Raw genomic sequence first — 18,049 nt, forward strand, 5'->3', positions numbered from 1 at the left:
TTGGCCTTTCTAACTTCCTTTTTGACTTGCGTTCGCAGTTCCTTGTACTCTTTCTGTGGACTTTCTTTTTGGTCCTTTTTTAATGCTCTGTAAAGTGTCTTTTTTCGCTGAATATTTTTTTTAATTGATCTGTTAAACCATTTTGGCAATTTAGTTTTACATTTAGATTTGTCTACTTTAGGGATGTAATTGTTTTGCGCCTCTAGTACTACATTTTTGAAGAACAACCATCCTTCTTCTGTGGGTGTTTTCTCTATTTTACTCCAATCTACTTCTGTTAGTCTCTGTTTCATACCTTCATAGTTTGCTTTTCTAAAATTGTAAACCTTAGCTTTAGTCTTTACTTTTGGGGTTTTAAAAAACACACCACAAATGAGACCATGTTGTGGTCTGAGTTTGCCAGTGGTTCTCTGACTTCGTTATTTAAAAAGACTAAATCAAGGCATGCCTCCCCTCTAGTCAGTGCCTTGACAAATTGTGTTAGGAAGCAGTCATTTGTCATTTCCATCATTTCAATTTCATCCTTTGTGCTACCCATCGGGTTTTCCCATTTTATATGGGGGAAATTGAAATCCCCCATTAGTATGGCTTCTCCTTTGCTACACACATTTCTAATGTCACTGTATAACAGATTATTTTGCTCACCGTCTGAATCTGGCGGTCTATAGCATGCTCCTATTATTATGCCCTTTGAATTTTTGTCCGTTATTCTGACCCATATTGATTCGGCTTTATTTTCTTTGTTCAGGTTTAACCCCTGGGCTTCAAGACTGTTTCTTATGTATAGCGCTACCCCCCCTCCTCTTCTGTCCTGCCTGTCTTTCCTATACAGTGTATACCCACAAATATTATATTCGTCCCCATCACTCTCAGACAACCAAGTTTCAGTAACACCTATCACATCATAGTTACCTGTTAGTGCAGTAGCTTCAAGTTCTAGAATTTTGTTTCTGATACTTCTAGCATTTAGATAAATACATTTAATGGTTGTCTTACCTGAGTTGCTGTCCTTGTTTTGAGCCTCCTGTTGTATGAAAACACACACACTCACACACGCACACGCACACACACACACACTTATTTTCCATACAACACTTGTGGCAATATGTTTTATGTGTTAAATGCATCACATGCTGAGGTGACAGCAAAACTTATAATGTGATATTAGAGCACAACTGATCATTTTTTTTTAAAAAGTGTAAATAATATTAAATAGTTCAAAGTGAAAAAAGAAAACGAGTGATCTTGTTACACCTTCAAGAGCAGAAAGAGACAAGGTCAATCTATCTGTGATAACTACAGCTGCTCAGCTTGATTGACGGGATTGACTCAGCCCATCCATTTCTAATAAATATTAAAGCATTGATGCCTATTCGACTATGTCTGCCTACCCATACCCACTGTATGAATCAGTGGAATTCGCCCATTCACTGCTGAGATTGCATCCTCTTTAACGGTTAAAGGATGAGTAAGTGTCTCACTGTGGGGATTTTTGTATTTATAAGCTGCTCTTTTGGGCAGAAAGAAATGTGTATTTTCGTACCACTGTGTCTAGCACTGAATCATTGTGTGAACAAGAAATGTGTGAACAAAAGCAAAGATTTCCGAAGTTCAAAGTCTAAAGGAAATGTCATGTAAGATTGAATGGTATATCAGGCTTGAGACTATCATGGTAGGGTGCCAAACCTGGCCACGTGAATTACGGAACACAGCTATGCACTAAGTATGAAGCCAGTAACTTGAAGTGCTGGGTTCAGCATCAGAAACCAAATAGTTGCCTGGTAGTGGTATTGTCAGTTGCGGGGGAAAGGGTTAATTATTTAATATTTCATCCCTGAACAGTCTGAGTAACTGCAGTTAGGTTACATGTGGTAAATGTGCATCCTCTGTATTGAACAATGTTGTGCAATGCTTTATGGTTCAAACTGGGAAGTTTAGTTTCATTTCCTTTTTATGAGGGTTGGGTACATTTTTTGTAAGTCTGAAATAAAAATAAAATTCATACCATAAATGTTAGCTTGCATAAGTTCAGGAGGCGTGTAGAGAGGGGGTTTCCAATTTCCTGTCAATTAGTTCCTATTTACTATTTAAGCCCTGATCACTTGCACCTTTGCTGTCTAGCGTTTCGTTTTTGTAGCACACGCTCAGACGCCGTCTTTTCGTGTTTCTCCGCTAATCTACACTTTGTTGCCTTTCACTGGAGGTCAATTCTCTGTGCAGCACTCCCAAGATATTATCAAATATTTTCCTACCTGCTCCGGTGCTGTTTATCATCATTCAGCTTCTCCGTTCGGCTGCAGGAGCTCCAGCGTTAGTCTTTCCTGCTCTTTCCAGACCAGCAACAGCACCGTTCAAACCGCAGCTCCATTTCTCATCTCGTCTGCGTCTTCATTAGACAAACTGGCCCTCCACTAAAATCTCTAAAGCTCCTTCAACAAGACATCGACATTCCCGTCGTCAACGTTTGCCTTGCCATCGCTCCTCTATTTAATCCACCATAAAGATCTGTCAGCTGAACATTCCTTCACTCTTCGCTTGCAATCAAGCACCCTTCCTCCACTCCCAGAGCCAGCAAAATTACTGTTCCTTCACGGGATCCTGCCCTGAACTTCTATTGGCTACGTTCAATGTTTTAGGGACCTGTTCATTCAGTTTCGTGCTCCGTTTCGCCATGTGGTCGGCTTGTGCTTTCGACTCGTCACAACAAGATTCAACAACACTGCTGTTTTGCAACTTTTCCACCAGTGCTTCTCAGTTCGTAGCTAGCATGGCAACGCCCTCATTACGTGACTGCGGGGAGTGGTAAAGTAACCATGGTGACCAGGCAGCTTAATCTGCACTGCGAGCTCCCTACTTCAGTACTGCAATTTTATGGCTTGCTTGCTTGCTGCTGGGCTTTTACAACCTGCGAGGGCTCATTCAACTTTTCGAATTGTGACATCTAAATACTGCATTAACGTATTTATATACATGACTGACTGTCCTAAAACATGTAACGAAGATATTAAAATCTAAAAGAGTACGCAATTGTTGTCTACACCGACAAGGATTTTAATCACAATAACCAAGTATTCTACCCGGCTTCACTCAAACCAATGGTTAATTCTAATACATAACCGCTAGATGGCAGTGTAACATGACAAATTTTATACAGTCTCTAAGCTGATTTGCTATCACTGTGAAGCTCACACACTCCAGCTTTTCTACACATCCCCGCAGTTTATTGTCATTCTGAGGGATTTACAGGAGACTCCCTCCTCCTCACCCTTTTGTAGCAACTGACATTCTCCAATTTCAACAGTTCCCCTCTTCAAGGGCCTGGTCATGAAGCAACCTTACTCAGCTGTTTGAGATGCTCAGTATCTACCATCATAGTAACGTCCTGTTTTCCTGCATCACACATCCATTCCTGTGACTTATTCCTGTTCCCAGATTAGTGTTTTCTCATCTGGCGCTGCTCCTCCAGTCCAACCAGCTTCATCAAAAGTCATCATTTCATCAACACGAGCCGCTAGTCAGTCATGGAACCATGTCCTACGACTTATCAATGTTTCAGTCAATGTCTTCCTACCCCCAATAGACAATAAACTGCTTCCGACCAATCAATAGGTTTTGCAGACAACTCGGAGCAACATATTCTTCATCCTCTCTGGTTCTGCAGCTGTCTCAGATCTCTGCAATCTTCATCTCTGCCCAAAAGCAGCCCCATCTCTGGCTCCATCTAAATCGGCCTTAACTCCGAAAGACCAATATCTACTGCATTCAGCAGATCCCTACTCTCTGCAGCAGACCACCGCACTCTACCGATGGTAGTCCTCCGTCTCTGTTCCAGATCTCTGCTTCAGCAAATCTCTGTTCTCACAGCTGGGCCTCTGCACACTACTGACAGCACTCCATTGTTTTCTTTCTCAGACCTCTGCTCTGTTCAGCAGATCCCGCCCTCTACTGTTAATTGCTCCTCACTACAGCAGATCTCCACTCCCTCTTCAGATCTGTTCACTACCGCAGCTGCAAAGTCGCTCTAGTTTACTGTTGAAGTCTGCAGCTGCACTTCTTCAGAGCCAATAATGCTCCAGCCTTCCTCCAATACGTAGATCTTGGCAGTATTCCCACAATCAAGGCTAACGCTAATCTCCATCTAATCAAAATACGGGGCACTTCTTCAGCAATCCTATTCCTCCCAAATGTTACAGCATTAATACTTGGTTTAAGATGTGGTACGAGACTGGAAATCTGTCTTGATTATGAGTTAAGGATTTCCACTATTAGGAGAATGACTGGAGTTGTGAAACCCAAATCTCTGAATGTGAGTTTACCTTTTCCATTTCAAGCAGACATGATAGCAGCAAACCGCTGATCGATCCTGTATTAACTAACACATAGAAAGGCGGTATCTCATCTTTGCCCTCATTTCTAGAACATGGGGCGCAAAGGAGCCGTGCTTCCCCAGTAGCCGATTCATGTTCGTTCAGTCCAGCTGCCACCTCAGCCCTCAGTTCCAGCTCTCCTTCTGCCTCTACTTTCAGTATCCAAGTTCAGTCAGTTGGTCCTATTTTCCACAACCCCCATCCAGAATCCTCAACTTATCCAGATGCTATTTAACTGAAACCTACTCTCCGTAACCCCCTTCAATCTGCTCAGCATTACATGTCTGCAGCCCTCCACCTTGTTCAAGAGCTCCTATTCTACAGCCTGCTCAGTGTCTTCAATCCTCTGCGCCCAGATTCAAATAATCATAGCCCTTCAATCAAAACCTGGCTCTCATGGTCCGTGCTAGGGATTCTCTCCAACTCCCTCCAGTCTCTCCATATTCAACATTCTGTCTGACCCTCTGTGGGATTCTTAAGAGCTTTCCCCCTGCTTCACCTTCCCGTCTGTCTATATCAAAATATATTCTCCATTTGCTAATTTCCACTCTTCTGAAAAGCCACTTCTCCCCCTACAATAATTTACCCATGGAGATCAGCTGCCTCTCGGCCACCTTCCATGCTTACTCCATCACTTGGCTGCATACCTCAGGACGGATCAATTCAGCGCGGTCGGTCCACTCACACGTCAAGTATCAAGTTCCCTATCTCCCTTTTCAAGGTATCTCCACAGCAGGAACCCCCCCCCCCACTCCCCTCCTCAGACCATCTGTTCATTGATTCCTCTCACCCCTATCATCACTCGTCTCGTCTCGAGCAGACCTCCCTCCATTCCTCCGCCCCTCCCCCCAAGCAGGCCTCCCTCCTCAACTCCACCCTCTCCTCCAGAGCAGGCCTCCCTCCTCACCTCCTTGCATGGCTCCCTCCTCTCCACCCTCTCCTCCAAGCAGACCTCCCTCCTCTCCACCCTCGCCTCCTCACAGGCCTCCCTCCTCTCCACCCTCTCCTCCAGAGCAGGCCCCCCCCCCCCCTCGACTCTCCCCTTCCCCCCCAGCCTGATCATGAATGTGGGGGAACTGTTCCTCCTCTGCAGTGGATTTCTACATTCATTCATCCTTCCCTGATATAGTTGCTGCTCCTTCTAAAAATGCTAGAATCATCTCTACTCTTCGGAAAGGCTGCTTCTCTCCCTATGAGGATCTACTCATGGAGACAATCTGCCTCACAGCCTTCTTGGCTTTCTCAGAAGCTCCGAATTCACAGTTCCCTCAGCTTCTTGCTTCCCCTCGGTGGATATTCGTTTATGTGACCTCTCTTCTATTTCCAACTCCTATTTTCTTATTTCGGCTGCGCACTTCAAAGACAGACCAACTCCGGTGCGGTCAATTCATTCAGCTTTCAAGGACCAAGTCTGCTCTCTGCCCTTTCAGCAACGTCAAGGACAGGCCACCCTCGTCAACTATTTACCCCATTCCTTCCGTATCGGTGCAGCCACCTCCACTGCAAGGGCCAGCATCAATCAGAACCTGATCAAGACCATATGGCACGGTCCTCTTCTGCAGTGGATTCTTATGTTCATTCATCTCCCTCTGACATAGTTGCAGCCCATTCCAAAATTGCTAGTATGCCTGAAGTGGGGGCTACCTGTCTGCCGGAGCCACTAGAGGTTTTCCCTTAATTAGCTTCAAGGGGTTTTTTCCTCTCCACTGAGCAGCAGGTATACACATAGTCATATCCTACTAATTTACTAACCATTCTCCTGTTTGTCCTTCTAGTCTTTTGTTTATGTTATGCTCTGGCATGTGCTCTTTTGTTTGTCTCACGGTGTGGGTGATTTGGTGGAGTGCCAGGGATCCATCCTTTGGGGGACAAGTGATCTCACTTCCCTGACCTCAGGGCATGGCTTCAGCTAACCTTTGACCTTCAGAGGGGTTCTCACTCACAGTGTGAGTCAGAGCGGACCCCCAGCTACACTCTGTTCTTTCGCAGCTCCTGCGCTTATCTTGCCTCACTCAAGGCGGTTCTATACTCTGTCTCAGTTCGGGACGTGGCTACTCATGCTCGAGTCCCATACTAACCTCTATGCTTTTTTCTTATCTCAGGTCCCAGGCAGTGTGAAGTCTTGGCCAATTGAGGGTTTAACGAGCGCCCCTTTACAGAAGTCTTAGATGCTGGGTACCTCTCCCTCTCTATTTCCTTTCGTGTCCCAGTCTTCCGGGACCATCTTCCTCTGAGGGGCGGCTCCACGAGTCATAACCCTCATATGTGTTTTCGGTTGCTAGGTCCGTCGGCCCTGAGCATGTCGGCATCGCCGCCCTCAGTCAGTGACCACTTTTGTATCCCGTTTCCAGTTGCTAGGCCTTCGTCCCTGAGCTCGTGTCGGCATCGCCGCCCTCAGTCAGTGACCACTTTCTGTATCCTGTCTTCGGTTGTTGGGTCCTTCGCCCCTGGGCTCGTGTCGGCATCGCCGCCCTCAGTCAGTGACCACTTTCTGTCCTAGCTTCCATGTCCAGCTTCGCTGGTCTGCTACTAGAGTGGGCCTCGCCTGCTCTTCTATCCTACGTCCGGTCCTTTCTAGCCGTCACTCTGTCCTACTAACCGTTCCCTTCTGCTTCTTCTGCCCTATCTCTACCCCTATCTCTACCACCAGCTCACGCCTCGTGAAAGTTGTTTTTTTATTGTTTAAATGTCTCAAAATGTGTTTTATGAAAAAATATAAATGTCTCTCATTTAAAGATATTTTGCATAAAGGCAAGGGTGTGATGTGTGATCCTGTGGCATGATTTCTGGCCAAATGATATTTTGTTTACAAACCCTTATCATTTTCCAAAGCCAGATGCATGTATATGATGTTCTATCCAGCATTTGAGTTGCCACTCCTCTGAACTGGTAGGATTTGAAATTCTGCCTGCAGGGATCACAACTGGAGTTTGTACCAGGGTGCAGGCTCTGTTTGGGATCCAAACTGATGGCATTTCTAATCTCACTGGATTGGCATCTCTACCTAGAGAAGATAAAATGTCCACTCCTGACATCGATTGGGATTATAAATCAAACTAATAGGACCCTTCTGCAGACAAACTAAATATAGGCAACTAGATAAATAACATATGTATGTATATTAAATGCATACTTGCAATATGTGTAGAGATATTGGTATTACATAAAAGGTTGTGTTGTTTAACTATATATTGTGTGTTTAATAAAGAAAGTTAAAAAAAACCTGTCCTTTTCAGGGTATTTATGAGCAAGATTGCAGATACCAAGTAAGGGCGTTGCTAGGACTTGTGCTCTGTAAATAATTGTTTCATCATCAGACATACACACACACAGGAAATCGGACAGAACTTCACTTCTGCTACAAAGAGAGGGAAATGCAAGGGACCTGCAATAGAACTTTGTTTGACAATGCACATTCAGCAACAATAGCAACAAACAGGGGTTTGCCCCCACAATAACTATAGTTCTATCGATGAAAATTATAGCCAATTAAATAAGATGCAAAGAATTGATTCCAAATGTAAATCCCTCCCTTTCTAAAGGAAACACTTTTATAAGGCCCATAAATCTGGAAAAGTGTTTAATTCAAGAAAGAGGGTTAACAACGTAACATTAATAATAATAATAATAATAATAATAATAATAATAATAATAAACTTTATTTTGTATAGCGCCTTTAAAAGCAGTCATCTCAGAGCGCTTCACAATTAATAGTACTACAATAAATAAACAGATTATGCATTAAAAAACACCAGGAAATAAAGCAATCATAAAAACGCCTTTCTAAAAAAGTAAGACTTTAAATTAACTTTAAAAACACTCAAAGAAGTCGAGTTCCTGATCTCTAGTGGAATAGAGTTTCATAATTTGGGGGCATAGCAACAGAAGGCCCTGTCGCCCATAGAGCGCAGGTGAGCAGGCGGGACACACAGCAGTCTGAGATGTAAAAAGATAGAAGATCTGATAGATAAGGCTCTTCATGGGCAAGCTCCGACTTACGTCAGCAATAAAATTTTAAAATCAATTCTAAACCTGATAGGCAGCCAGCGCAGGGCCTCCAAGGCAGTAGTAATGTCATCTCTTAAGCAGGACATAGACAAAATTCTGGCTGCAGAATTTTGAACAAATTTAATTTTAGTGAGGATGCCATTAGACACCCCAGCCAGCAGGCATTACAGTACTCAATCCTGGAGAAAACAAAAGCATGAACCAATTTTTCAGCTGCAGGTAGAGAAAGCATGGGACGTAGTCTGGCAATATAGATTGTTAGTAATGAGATGCCAGTTTAGTTGCCTAGTGACAGCTCGTTCTAGAAGCTTAGCTAGAAAGGGCAAATTTGAAATGTGGTGAAAATTATTAAGATTATCCAAGGCCATATGAGGCTTTTTAGGCACAGGCGTTACTGCAGCAGTTTTAAATGCAACCGGAACCACACCAGAACTCAGGGACTCATTTATAATAATTAATACCAAGGGGCAGAGCAGCTCAAAACAGGACTGAAAAAGAACAGAGGGGATAGAATCCAACAGGTGGCTTTCATACGAAGGGCCAGGTCTGTAAGAGAATTAAGATTGAGAGGTATAAAACAGGATAGAGGAGCACACAAAGCCAGACAGACCGCGAGACTGTGCAACTGGAGTCTGAGAAGTAGTAATAATGTTTAGACTTATATTGTCACTCTTAGACTTCTGCCCATTTTTACAGCAACCACATTGATTTTGTTTGTTTTTAATGATGATGTTCAGGCTTTTAAAGAAACAGTCCCTCTTTGTCACAAATGACAGTACATATCATATTCAAAAGTATTTATAGAAGGGAAATTGTCATAAGTATTTTTAAGTGTAGGCTTATGGAATGGGCAGTGTTGTGTGATAAAAGCTCTATAACCAAGAATGCAGACATGCCCGGCTCTTTTGCATAGTGACTAAGATGCTTCTTTGCGGTGTAAGCTGGAAATATATTTTACAAATTGGCTCATCAAACACCTCTCAGCTGGAACAAATCCTGGACATGCATTGTTTATGGAAAATGTTAATTTTGTGGCAAGCCAAAACATGGGGTTTCTGGTGTGTTATCTATATAATAAAGATGACTTGAAACAGAATTCATTCTTTTGGGTTCTTCATTCATTCATTCATTTTGAAAACGTCCCTGCAACGTCCCTCCATATTTCAAAATATCACTATTTCCAATGGGAAAACGGGCAAACGTGTGTCTTTTCGTTCACATAAAGTCAGAAAAAAACAACATATGAATCCAAATTAACATGTATTTATACTAAAGTAATACAAAAATGACTACAAGAGATTTAGAAGTGAGTAGTTTTTCGAGATTTCCGATTATACTGTATTTACTTCAGTATAAATACATGTTAATTTGGATGCATATGTTGTTTTTTTTTCTGACTTTATGTGAACGAAAAGACACACATTTGCCCGTTTTCCCATTGGAAATAGTGATATTTTGAAATATCACTGTCCTGGTCACAAAAGCAAAGTTTGTGGGGAATAATAGCCATTTTCTATACTTTTGAGGCATAAGCAATTAGGAAATAACACTTACTACCCAGGAAAGAAAATTGTGTTACATAGTGTTATTATTATTATTATTATTATTATTATTATTATTATTATTATTATTATTAGTACTAGTAGTAGTATTAATTAAATAATTTGGAGTTTTCTAACTTTGTGTCTATGTACCTAACATTTTAAATATAATATAGCATTTCTACAATTCTGTTTCTAAAAATTCAAGGCAGATGTTTGTTAATGTGGTACTGGTGGATAGTGAGTTTCACACACAATGCTCTTTCTTCCTAAAACCAACCGTTACAACAGTTATTCATAGAATCTGTTGACTGTCAAGACGCTGGGTGGGTGTACTGTAAGTAATACATTTGAATGGCTAACTTTGGCTATTTCTTTCATTGTTTGTACACTTTTATGTTGATTTTGAAGTAAATATATGATTAGTAAAATATTATATTTACTCCTTGTGGTTCACATATGTTCAGACAACGATAAAAGTTCCTGAAAACAGCTTTTTCAAAATGAGGAATCAAGAGGCAGCTATAAAGCGACTATTTTCTTTAGGAAAGTCATTGCCTATCTAACAAAGATATAATTTATAATGGACTATTACATGTAAGTGATGATATTGTATCTGTTGTTATACTGTCTGTGAATTGTTTTGTAAGTTATTGAAATGTAACTGGATATTGTGGCAGCTGTTCTCCAGGACTCCCTTGTAAATGAGATGATGCATGTCAGGGGTTATGAATATTCCATTTTGACCACAGTTAAGTGGAGATTTTCTTTCAAGATGTTTGTCAGTGTTTTCTTATTATGTCAATATTAAAACATACAATACAGTATATACTACAAGAACCTGGGGAAATAAGTAACTAGTATGATAAAGAGTGAAGCTGTTCAGTTTTTTGTTGGATTTAGACAATATGTGTTTCATGTAAAACTTACGGAAAACCCCACCACTGTACTGCCATGTAGGTTTCATTTCAGCCCACATGTTTCATAATCACTTTCCATTTACCAAGGTCGATTTCAGGCCCACGAGTAACATCTGCTCAATTAAAATGTACTGTTTGCTGGCATACTTAACATGTTGGTTTATGAATCAATTCGAGGAAATATACTAATTAGGGCAAGTGGCTTTATCGCCACACTGGCTTTGTCGTGACACTGAAACTACAGTGACTACAACCACACTCTGTGAATCAGACTGTATCAGAAGTCTGATTTGGGTTCTCTTTTTCTATATTACTTACTTGTTGGTAGAAATTTTTGTCTCATCTCTAAAAGTGAGACACGGTCCTGTTTCATTTTTTTAAAACAGTAATTTAATTGTTGAATGTGGCACATGGTACAGCATTTGAACTCGCTTTGTTTGGCTTTGTTTAGGATTGTGATTGACCTTACCTTCTGTAATCCCGTTGCAAATCTCATGTTAATGGAACAACATCAAAACAAAAAGCTCAAAGCTCACCAGTGAAATTTGGTATCAAAAAATATATAAATAAATAAAAATACAATTAAAAATGGCAACCAGGGAAAGGGCACAGATCTATCAGAGCTTTCCCATGGTTATGAAAAGTAAATAATCTCAGAATAGACTGATCTGTTTATAGTGCACAATTTTATAAATTGCAAACTCAATATATTATCATGATATACCTCCAGACTGTCACTGATAGATTTCCAACAGCAAACGAAACCCTCGGTGAGGTTCAATCATGACAATGACCACAAAATTCATTTTTTTCAAATGTTTTCTTCACATACACCTTGCTTTTGTAGCAAAATGACTTGGTGGCATGAACATGGAAAAGGCTGTTGCTGTTCTGGACTGGTGAGAGTGTAACTGTATCTACATTAAAAATGTACACCTGACTCGCCATTATCACCATTATTTAAGCAAAAACAGAAACAAACAGAAAAACTTTAAATGTTTTTTTTTTTGTTTGTTTTTTATCGTATCCATTTTCTAATAGCAATAGGGGCTTTATCATCTGGTAAGCCCCTTCTCGGTAAAGCAAATTTAACAACATGACGCAGGATTTACCAAAACGTGAAACCCTCTTCTTTGGATTCTATGACTTAATTAACAACAGACGATAGATTCAGTAGTTAACTTCCAACAATCTCCACATTATATTTAGTCATTTTGACTAAGTGAGTGTTTTTATTTATTTACTCATCTGTTTTTACTCTGACATTAAACAAGAAACAAGTTGTGTGACAGCATACAACCCAACATTGGAAACTACAACCTCAGCACTGTAGCTAGGACAGGAGCACAAGGTAAAAGGCAACATCTTTTGTGACACTTATGGTTGTGGTTTATGTGATAGTCACGCTATTGTTTTTTTCTTCTTCTACATAAGCGACAGGCATCAACTCTCAGCAATCTATATTTATATTTAGAGGTCAGCACATTTGCCTGAATATCCGCGTACCGTCAAGTTATAATATCTGGTTTTCAATCATTATGTGGAGCTGCTGTTCAGTTATTGTAAGTAACTTTTATTTATTTATTTATCAGAAACAAAGGACTGGGCAATACAACTTATTTGTAAAACATTAATATTTGTGATTAATTTAACAAGGTTTTATTATATTTATTTTTTAATTTGCCCGAACTAGTAACCAGGTACCGGTTAATTTTCACAAAGCAGCTGCATGATAACTACACTATAATGGAAGGTTTTGTGTTTTAACATTGCATTACTATGGAGCTAATATTGAAAGAGTGTATTTAAAATTGCTTATCTCAATTCCTGGTCTCCTGTGCCACCGGTAGTAACAAGTCCTAATGCAAAATGTTGCACATAGTTTATTTTATAATAGTGTTTTGGTTGGTTGCATGTTTTGTTTTTGTTTGTTTGTTTTTTTTTTTTGGGGGGGGGGGGAATATAATATTATATATATATATATATATATATATATATATATATATATATATATATATATATATATATATATATATATACTGTATTCTATAGGAGAGATTAAAAGGTTGCATTGGAACACGTCTTTCAACAGATATGATAAACTGACCTGAAAATACAGAAATAAAGGAAAAAGAAAAGTAGGTTATTAGCAACCCAAGCATGTCGTTAAAATGTCTTGGGGTTGACTGGTGTGGTTTTCACAGACAACGGAATGCATAGCATGTTCTCCTTTATGCAACGCTGCTGTAGTTACTAAATCATTTTTTTGCAACCATTAATGCAATGAATTACACTCTGTTGCTTTATATATTAAACACAGATATCCTGGAAACATATGTATGGCGTTGTTTTTAAAAAGCATCCCTCTCAATTCATGGGAATCTGCAATCGTGTTTAAATCATGGTGATTTTGTAAGTCCTGTCCGCAGGAATCTCACTAGTACAGGACAGTAAAAGAATTTGCATTCTCATGCTACCAGACTGAATCATGTACTATATGGGAAATGATAGAAATGTGATCGTCCTGTCCACAACAGACTCATTAGTGTGTTTTCACCCTGTATTTAAAATATGCGTGCACTGTAAAGCTCATACTTTTTTTTTTAAATGTATGACCTTTCCACGCCAAATAGAAAACTACATATATTTACAGTCGAGTGCTATATGTTACTGTTTATTTAAAAGTACATTGGTTGTGTTGTCTGTCCTGTATTTTGGGGTGATTCTGGATTGGGAAAGTCATAGCAACGATTCTATAAACAAATAGATTTTACTAACGCAGTGCCAGCTAGATTGATTCGTACATACGTGATACGTGCATCTCTTTCTGAAATCTAACTTATCGTTTTCTATAGGTTTTGATGCAAAAAATGTTTTACCTTAAAAATAAAGTCCATGTTTCAGTTATTTTTTTTCAGTTACTGTTAATATTTGTTTTTCTGGTTTGAAGAGAGCACAGCCTAGTTGTGCATAAAGGTAGAAACCAGACAAGAGGACCATATGTTAAATAGCCTTAACATTTGCATGCACTTTTATTTAATTTATTGTACAAAAGTGTATATTTTACATTATATTAGTACAGTTATCCAAACATACAAGTGTAAACAATGTCTCCATAATCAGTTGGTAATATCACTAGTACCAGTATTAGCACACAACAGTACTGCACAATTTCAAATAAGTGGCTGGGGATTGTCGCCCTCTGGCGCTAGCGGTTCATATTAGTCAATTCTTGAATGTATTGTATAGCCGCTGTTTCAAACTAATTCTCCACCAGTGTGCCAAACTGAATTCAGGCACAAAATATGAACTGTGTCCCTATTAAGTACATGAGTGGAGTGCCGTCTGAAATAATTAAGTATGCCTTGACGCTCTTTCGACGCTAGAGCGCCCTCCTCCCCCGCTCTGAGCGTCTCTGGTGCACCTTGGTTTCATAATGCACGCCACCAGTGAACTGCACTTAATTGTGCTTAATGCTAATGTCTGCAAATGATATGCTAAAGAGTACTGTGTGTCCCACAATGCTACACTGATCACCTGCTACCACCAGAACCATTCATGGCAGACCAGTTCTGAGTCTCACACTTGTAGTTAAGCATTTCATGAAGAAATTTCTTGTCGCCACTATCATGCTGAGAATAGCCATCATTTTCTATTTTTTTCTCTCGAAGAATCTTTCAAATAACCATTTGGCGTCTGGTATCACTTGAATTCATATCTAACTAGCTAGCTAGAACATAAGAACATAAGAACATAAGAAAGTTTACAAACGAGAGGAGGCCATTCGGCCCATCTTGCTCGTTTGGTTGTTAGTAGCTTATTGATCCCAAAATCTCATCAAGCAGCTTCTTGAAGGATCCCAGGGTGTCAGCTTCAACAAACATCGAATGCTATGTGATAGAGTGGGTCAAATTCTTCTTTGTTATAATTATACAATATCGATAACAAAAAACGTAAACAAACATAGACCTTCACACTCGCTCACTTCCTGGTTTTGTCATTACTCACTACAATGCATTGTGGGAGATTGCTTTGTAATAAGTGTGGTGCGCTTCAGTTCTCCAGTATGAAATCAGTTGGTTCATTGAATATAATGAACATAAGAACATAAGAAAGTTTACAAACGAGAGGAGGCCATTCGGCCCATCTTGCTCGTTTGGTTGTTAGTAGCTTATTGATCCCAAAATCTCATCAAGCAGCTTCTTGAAGGATCCCAGGGTGTCAGCTTCAACAACATTACTGGGGAGTTGATTCCAGACCCTCACAATTCTCTGTGTAAAAAAGTGTCTCCTGTTTTCTGTTCTGAATGCCCCTTTTTCTAAACTCCATTTGTGACCCCTGGTCCTTGTTTCTTTTTTCAGGCTGAAAAAGTCCCTTGCGTCGACACTGTCAATACCTTTTAGAATTTTGAATGCTTGAATTAGGTCGCCACGTAGTCTTCTTTGTTCAAGACATGCCTTTTAAGCCCGGAAGGGCGGCTCTAACACATACTTCATTTCAATTCAGTTCGGCACGCCGCTGGAGCATCACTTTGAAACGGGGGTAACTGAGCTGAGGCATTGTTGTCTAGTCTTAGGGTCTCCAGTGTGAACTTAATACATAAAACATATGTATGAAATATATCCTACAATGGACCAATAATGATAAAAATGGAGTGAGCAAGACTACATCAGCATAATGTGTAGCACTGGAGAGTCTAGCGAAAGATACTTTTTCATGTCCTTATATTTGTTAAAATGTCCTGCTGATTCTGATTATTTTTTTTTTTCTCTTCCAGCAGCTTTACTCCCAACAGACATTCTTGTGTGAACTTCCACAATGACTTCGTTTCTATCCACAATGACCCCCAGAGGGTATGTGCACCCTAACTACACCACTGTCAATACGACGTCTACATTATCACCTAACATACTGGAGATGATAACAAGCAAGACTCTCACAGTTGCCCTTCCTATTATATATATTGTAGTCTTCATCATCAGCATACCCTTGAACACCATTTCCCTTTGGCTGTTTTGCTGCCACACGAAATGCAACAATCCAACAATAATATATGCAATTAACCTATCTCTGACCGACCTCCTGTACAGCGCATTTCTTCCCTTTCAAATTATCTACCACTTGAACGGCAATAACTGGCCCTTTGGAGACATTGTGTGCAGGATATCCATAGTCGCGTTCTATGGAAACATGTACTGTTCAGTTTTGACCACATGCGCTATCAGTTTGGAGCGCTACTGGGGGATTGTACGACCGCTGCAAACGAAGCACTGGAGAACTTCGAAAGTTGCTGTTATTACCTGCATTTCCATTTGGCTGGTCGTGCTCATCGCCCATGTGCTAGTGTTGTACAAAGATTTCACATTTAACATCAAAGTTCTTAACATCACCACATGCTTTGACATCTTTCCTAAAAATCTATTCCAGCCAAAAGTAACAGGATATCTGTATTTTGCTGTACCGCTTATTTTCTTCTTAATTATTCCCCTAATTGTCATTACTGTCTGTTACACTTCCATCATTAAAACTCTGAAAGATTCCCCAAGCACAGAAACACAAGACAGCAAGAAACAAACAATATACCTGATACTGGTTGTGGTGCTTTGTTTCATTGTCTGTTACCTACCCAACATCTTGCTTCAAACTCTTCACATGATTTATCAGTCCAGAGGCAAAAGTTTGTATGTTTATTACAAGTTATGCCTGGGCATCAACAGCCTGCTCTGCTGCTTTGATCCGTTTGTGTATTACTTTGCTTCCAAGGATTTTAGACGCAAACTTCAGAAAAAACTGCACTGCTGCATGCCTGAAGCTCATGATGAACCAACTACTTCCAATCGGTCAGAACTAGCCAGGATACCCATAACAGGTCCTGAACTTTTCAGAAGTGATACTTGTTAGCAGATTATTTGTAACAGATGCCAGGCAATAATACAATATATGAACAAACTAATTACCCTACAATGGCAATGGACATACAAGGATGGTATCAATTATGAACTGTATCAAGAACACAATAACTATACTAATGAGTCAGTTTATGAATGGAATGCATAAGGTTCCCTGAAAAAAAAGTGTTGGACCACTTCTACTGGTTTTGCTTGGTGGGACTGTTGTTGCTCAGTATTCCCCACTCAGAACACCTGCTTACTAAATATATTGGTATCATTCAAAAGATAATTGTCCACTCATCAAATATTTGCAAATGTTTGAAATTAGCACTGTATAAAATAAATATTGTTTCCCCAGTCCTGAGAAAGCTTAACAATTCTTTAAAGTTAACTGTTCCTATGCTAGATGCTACCCATTTCCTGTCTAACTTGATCATTTTCTCATTATCTGGGGAACCATTACCTATGGGGAAGAAGGGTTTCAATTTACAGCTGTAATACTCCCAGTGATTGTAATATGAAATAAACTAGGAAACATATGTTATATAAGAATAGAAATTCACTGTATATATTAACATGTATGCCTGTTGTGTCCATTATCATTGCAGAAACCATTTCTCAGGCAAAATACAGAACAAATATCCCAACCAGTCATTCTGCATTGGTAGGAAATGGATAACATATGGAGGCCTCAGCTTCTGTTGGATGCTTTGTTTATTAAAGTCTTTTGTCTATTTTTGAAGAGGGGAAGATTATATATTCAGAGATACCAAGGTATTTAGCAAACAAGTGGCCTGAGTGGTAAAGCAGGAACAAGCACCATAAACAACCAGGGGGGTGCCCAACACTTTTTTTTTCAGAACAATTAATGTCACATTTCAAACCAGTCTGAATGTAACCTGGAGATTTGAGGCCCCAAAGAAAATGCAAGCTTCTTATTGTTCCATGAAGCATCTCACGCCTCAGCCTGGCCCCGTTGGGGTTCTTGTGCATCTCACGCCTCAGCCTGGCCCCGTTGGGGTTCTTGTGCATCTCACGCCTCAGCCTGACCCCGTTGGGGTTCTTGTGCTGTTGTAACTGTTTTTTTTTTTTTATCTTATATTTATTGCTGGTATTAAGAGTGTAATTTGTATGTCAACTGCAGCACTAAAATCAACGCAATATGTGTCAATGCTATTTTCCATTGTCTGTTTTTTCCTATACAGAATGAGAACTGTTACTGTAGAACCCTAATGTTCATTATACATGTCCTACTAAGAACCTTATATTTTGTCTTTTTGGTTTGAATAAATCTGCTTTTAATCACACATTTGCTGTACATA

General features: G+C 39.9%; 1 protein-coding gene across 3 annotated transcripts; it reads left to right on the plus strand.

Annotated features, from left to right (window-relative positions):
• Positions 1-10,206: 10,206 nt before the first annotated feature.
• Positions 10,207-18,014, plus strand: LOC121321147 (P2Y purinoceptor 8-like). Of its 3 annotated transcripts, none has more exons than XM_041260046.1 (2): positions 10,207-10,253; positions 15,617-18,014. In XM_041260046.1, exon 2 carries the CDS (start codon positions 15,655-15,657, stop codon positions 16,735-16,737), a length of 1,083 nt encoding a protein of 360 aa, XP_041115980.1. In that variant the 5' UTR covers positions 10,207-10,253; positions 15,617-15,654; the 3' UTR covers positions 16,738-18,014. The 3 variants fall into 3 exon arrangements, with proteins under 3 accessions (XP_041115980.1, XP_041115979.1, XP_041115981.1); XM_041260045.1 differs by lacking the exon at positions 10,207-10,253 and adding an exon at positions 12,312-12,398 and having other exon boundaries at positions 15,614-18,014; XM_041260047.1 differs by lacking the exon at positions 10,207-10,253 and adding an exon at positions 12,312-12,398.
• The last annotated feature ends 35 nt before the right edge of the window (positions 18,015-18,049 follow it).

Source organism: Polyodon spathula, chromosome 9 (assembly GCF_017654505.1).
Source record: "Polyodon spathula isolate WHYD16114869_AA chromosome 9, ASM1765450v1, whole genome shotgun sequence".
In the NCBI taxonomy this organism is placed as follows: domain Eukaryota; kingdom Metazoa; phylum Chordata; class Actinopteri; order Acipenseriformes; family Polyodontidae; genus Polyodon; species Polyodon spathula.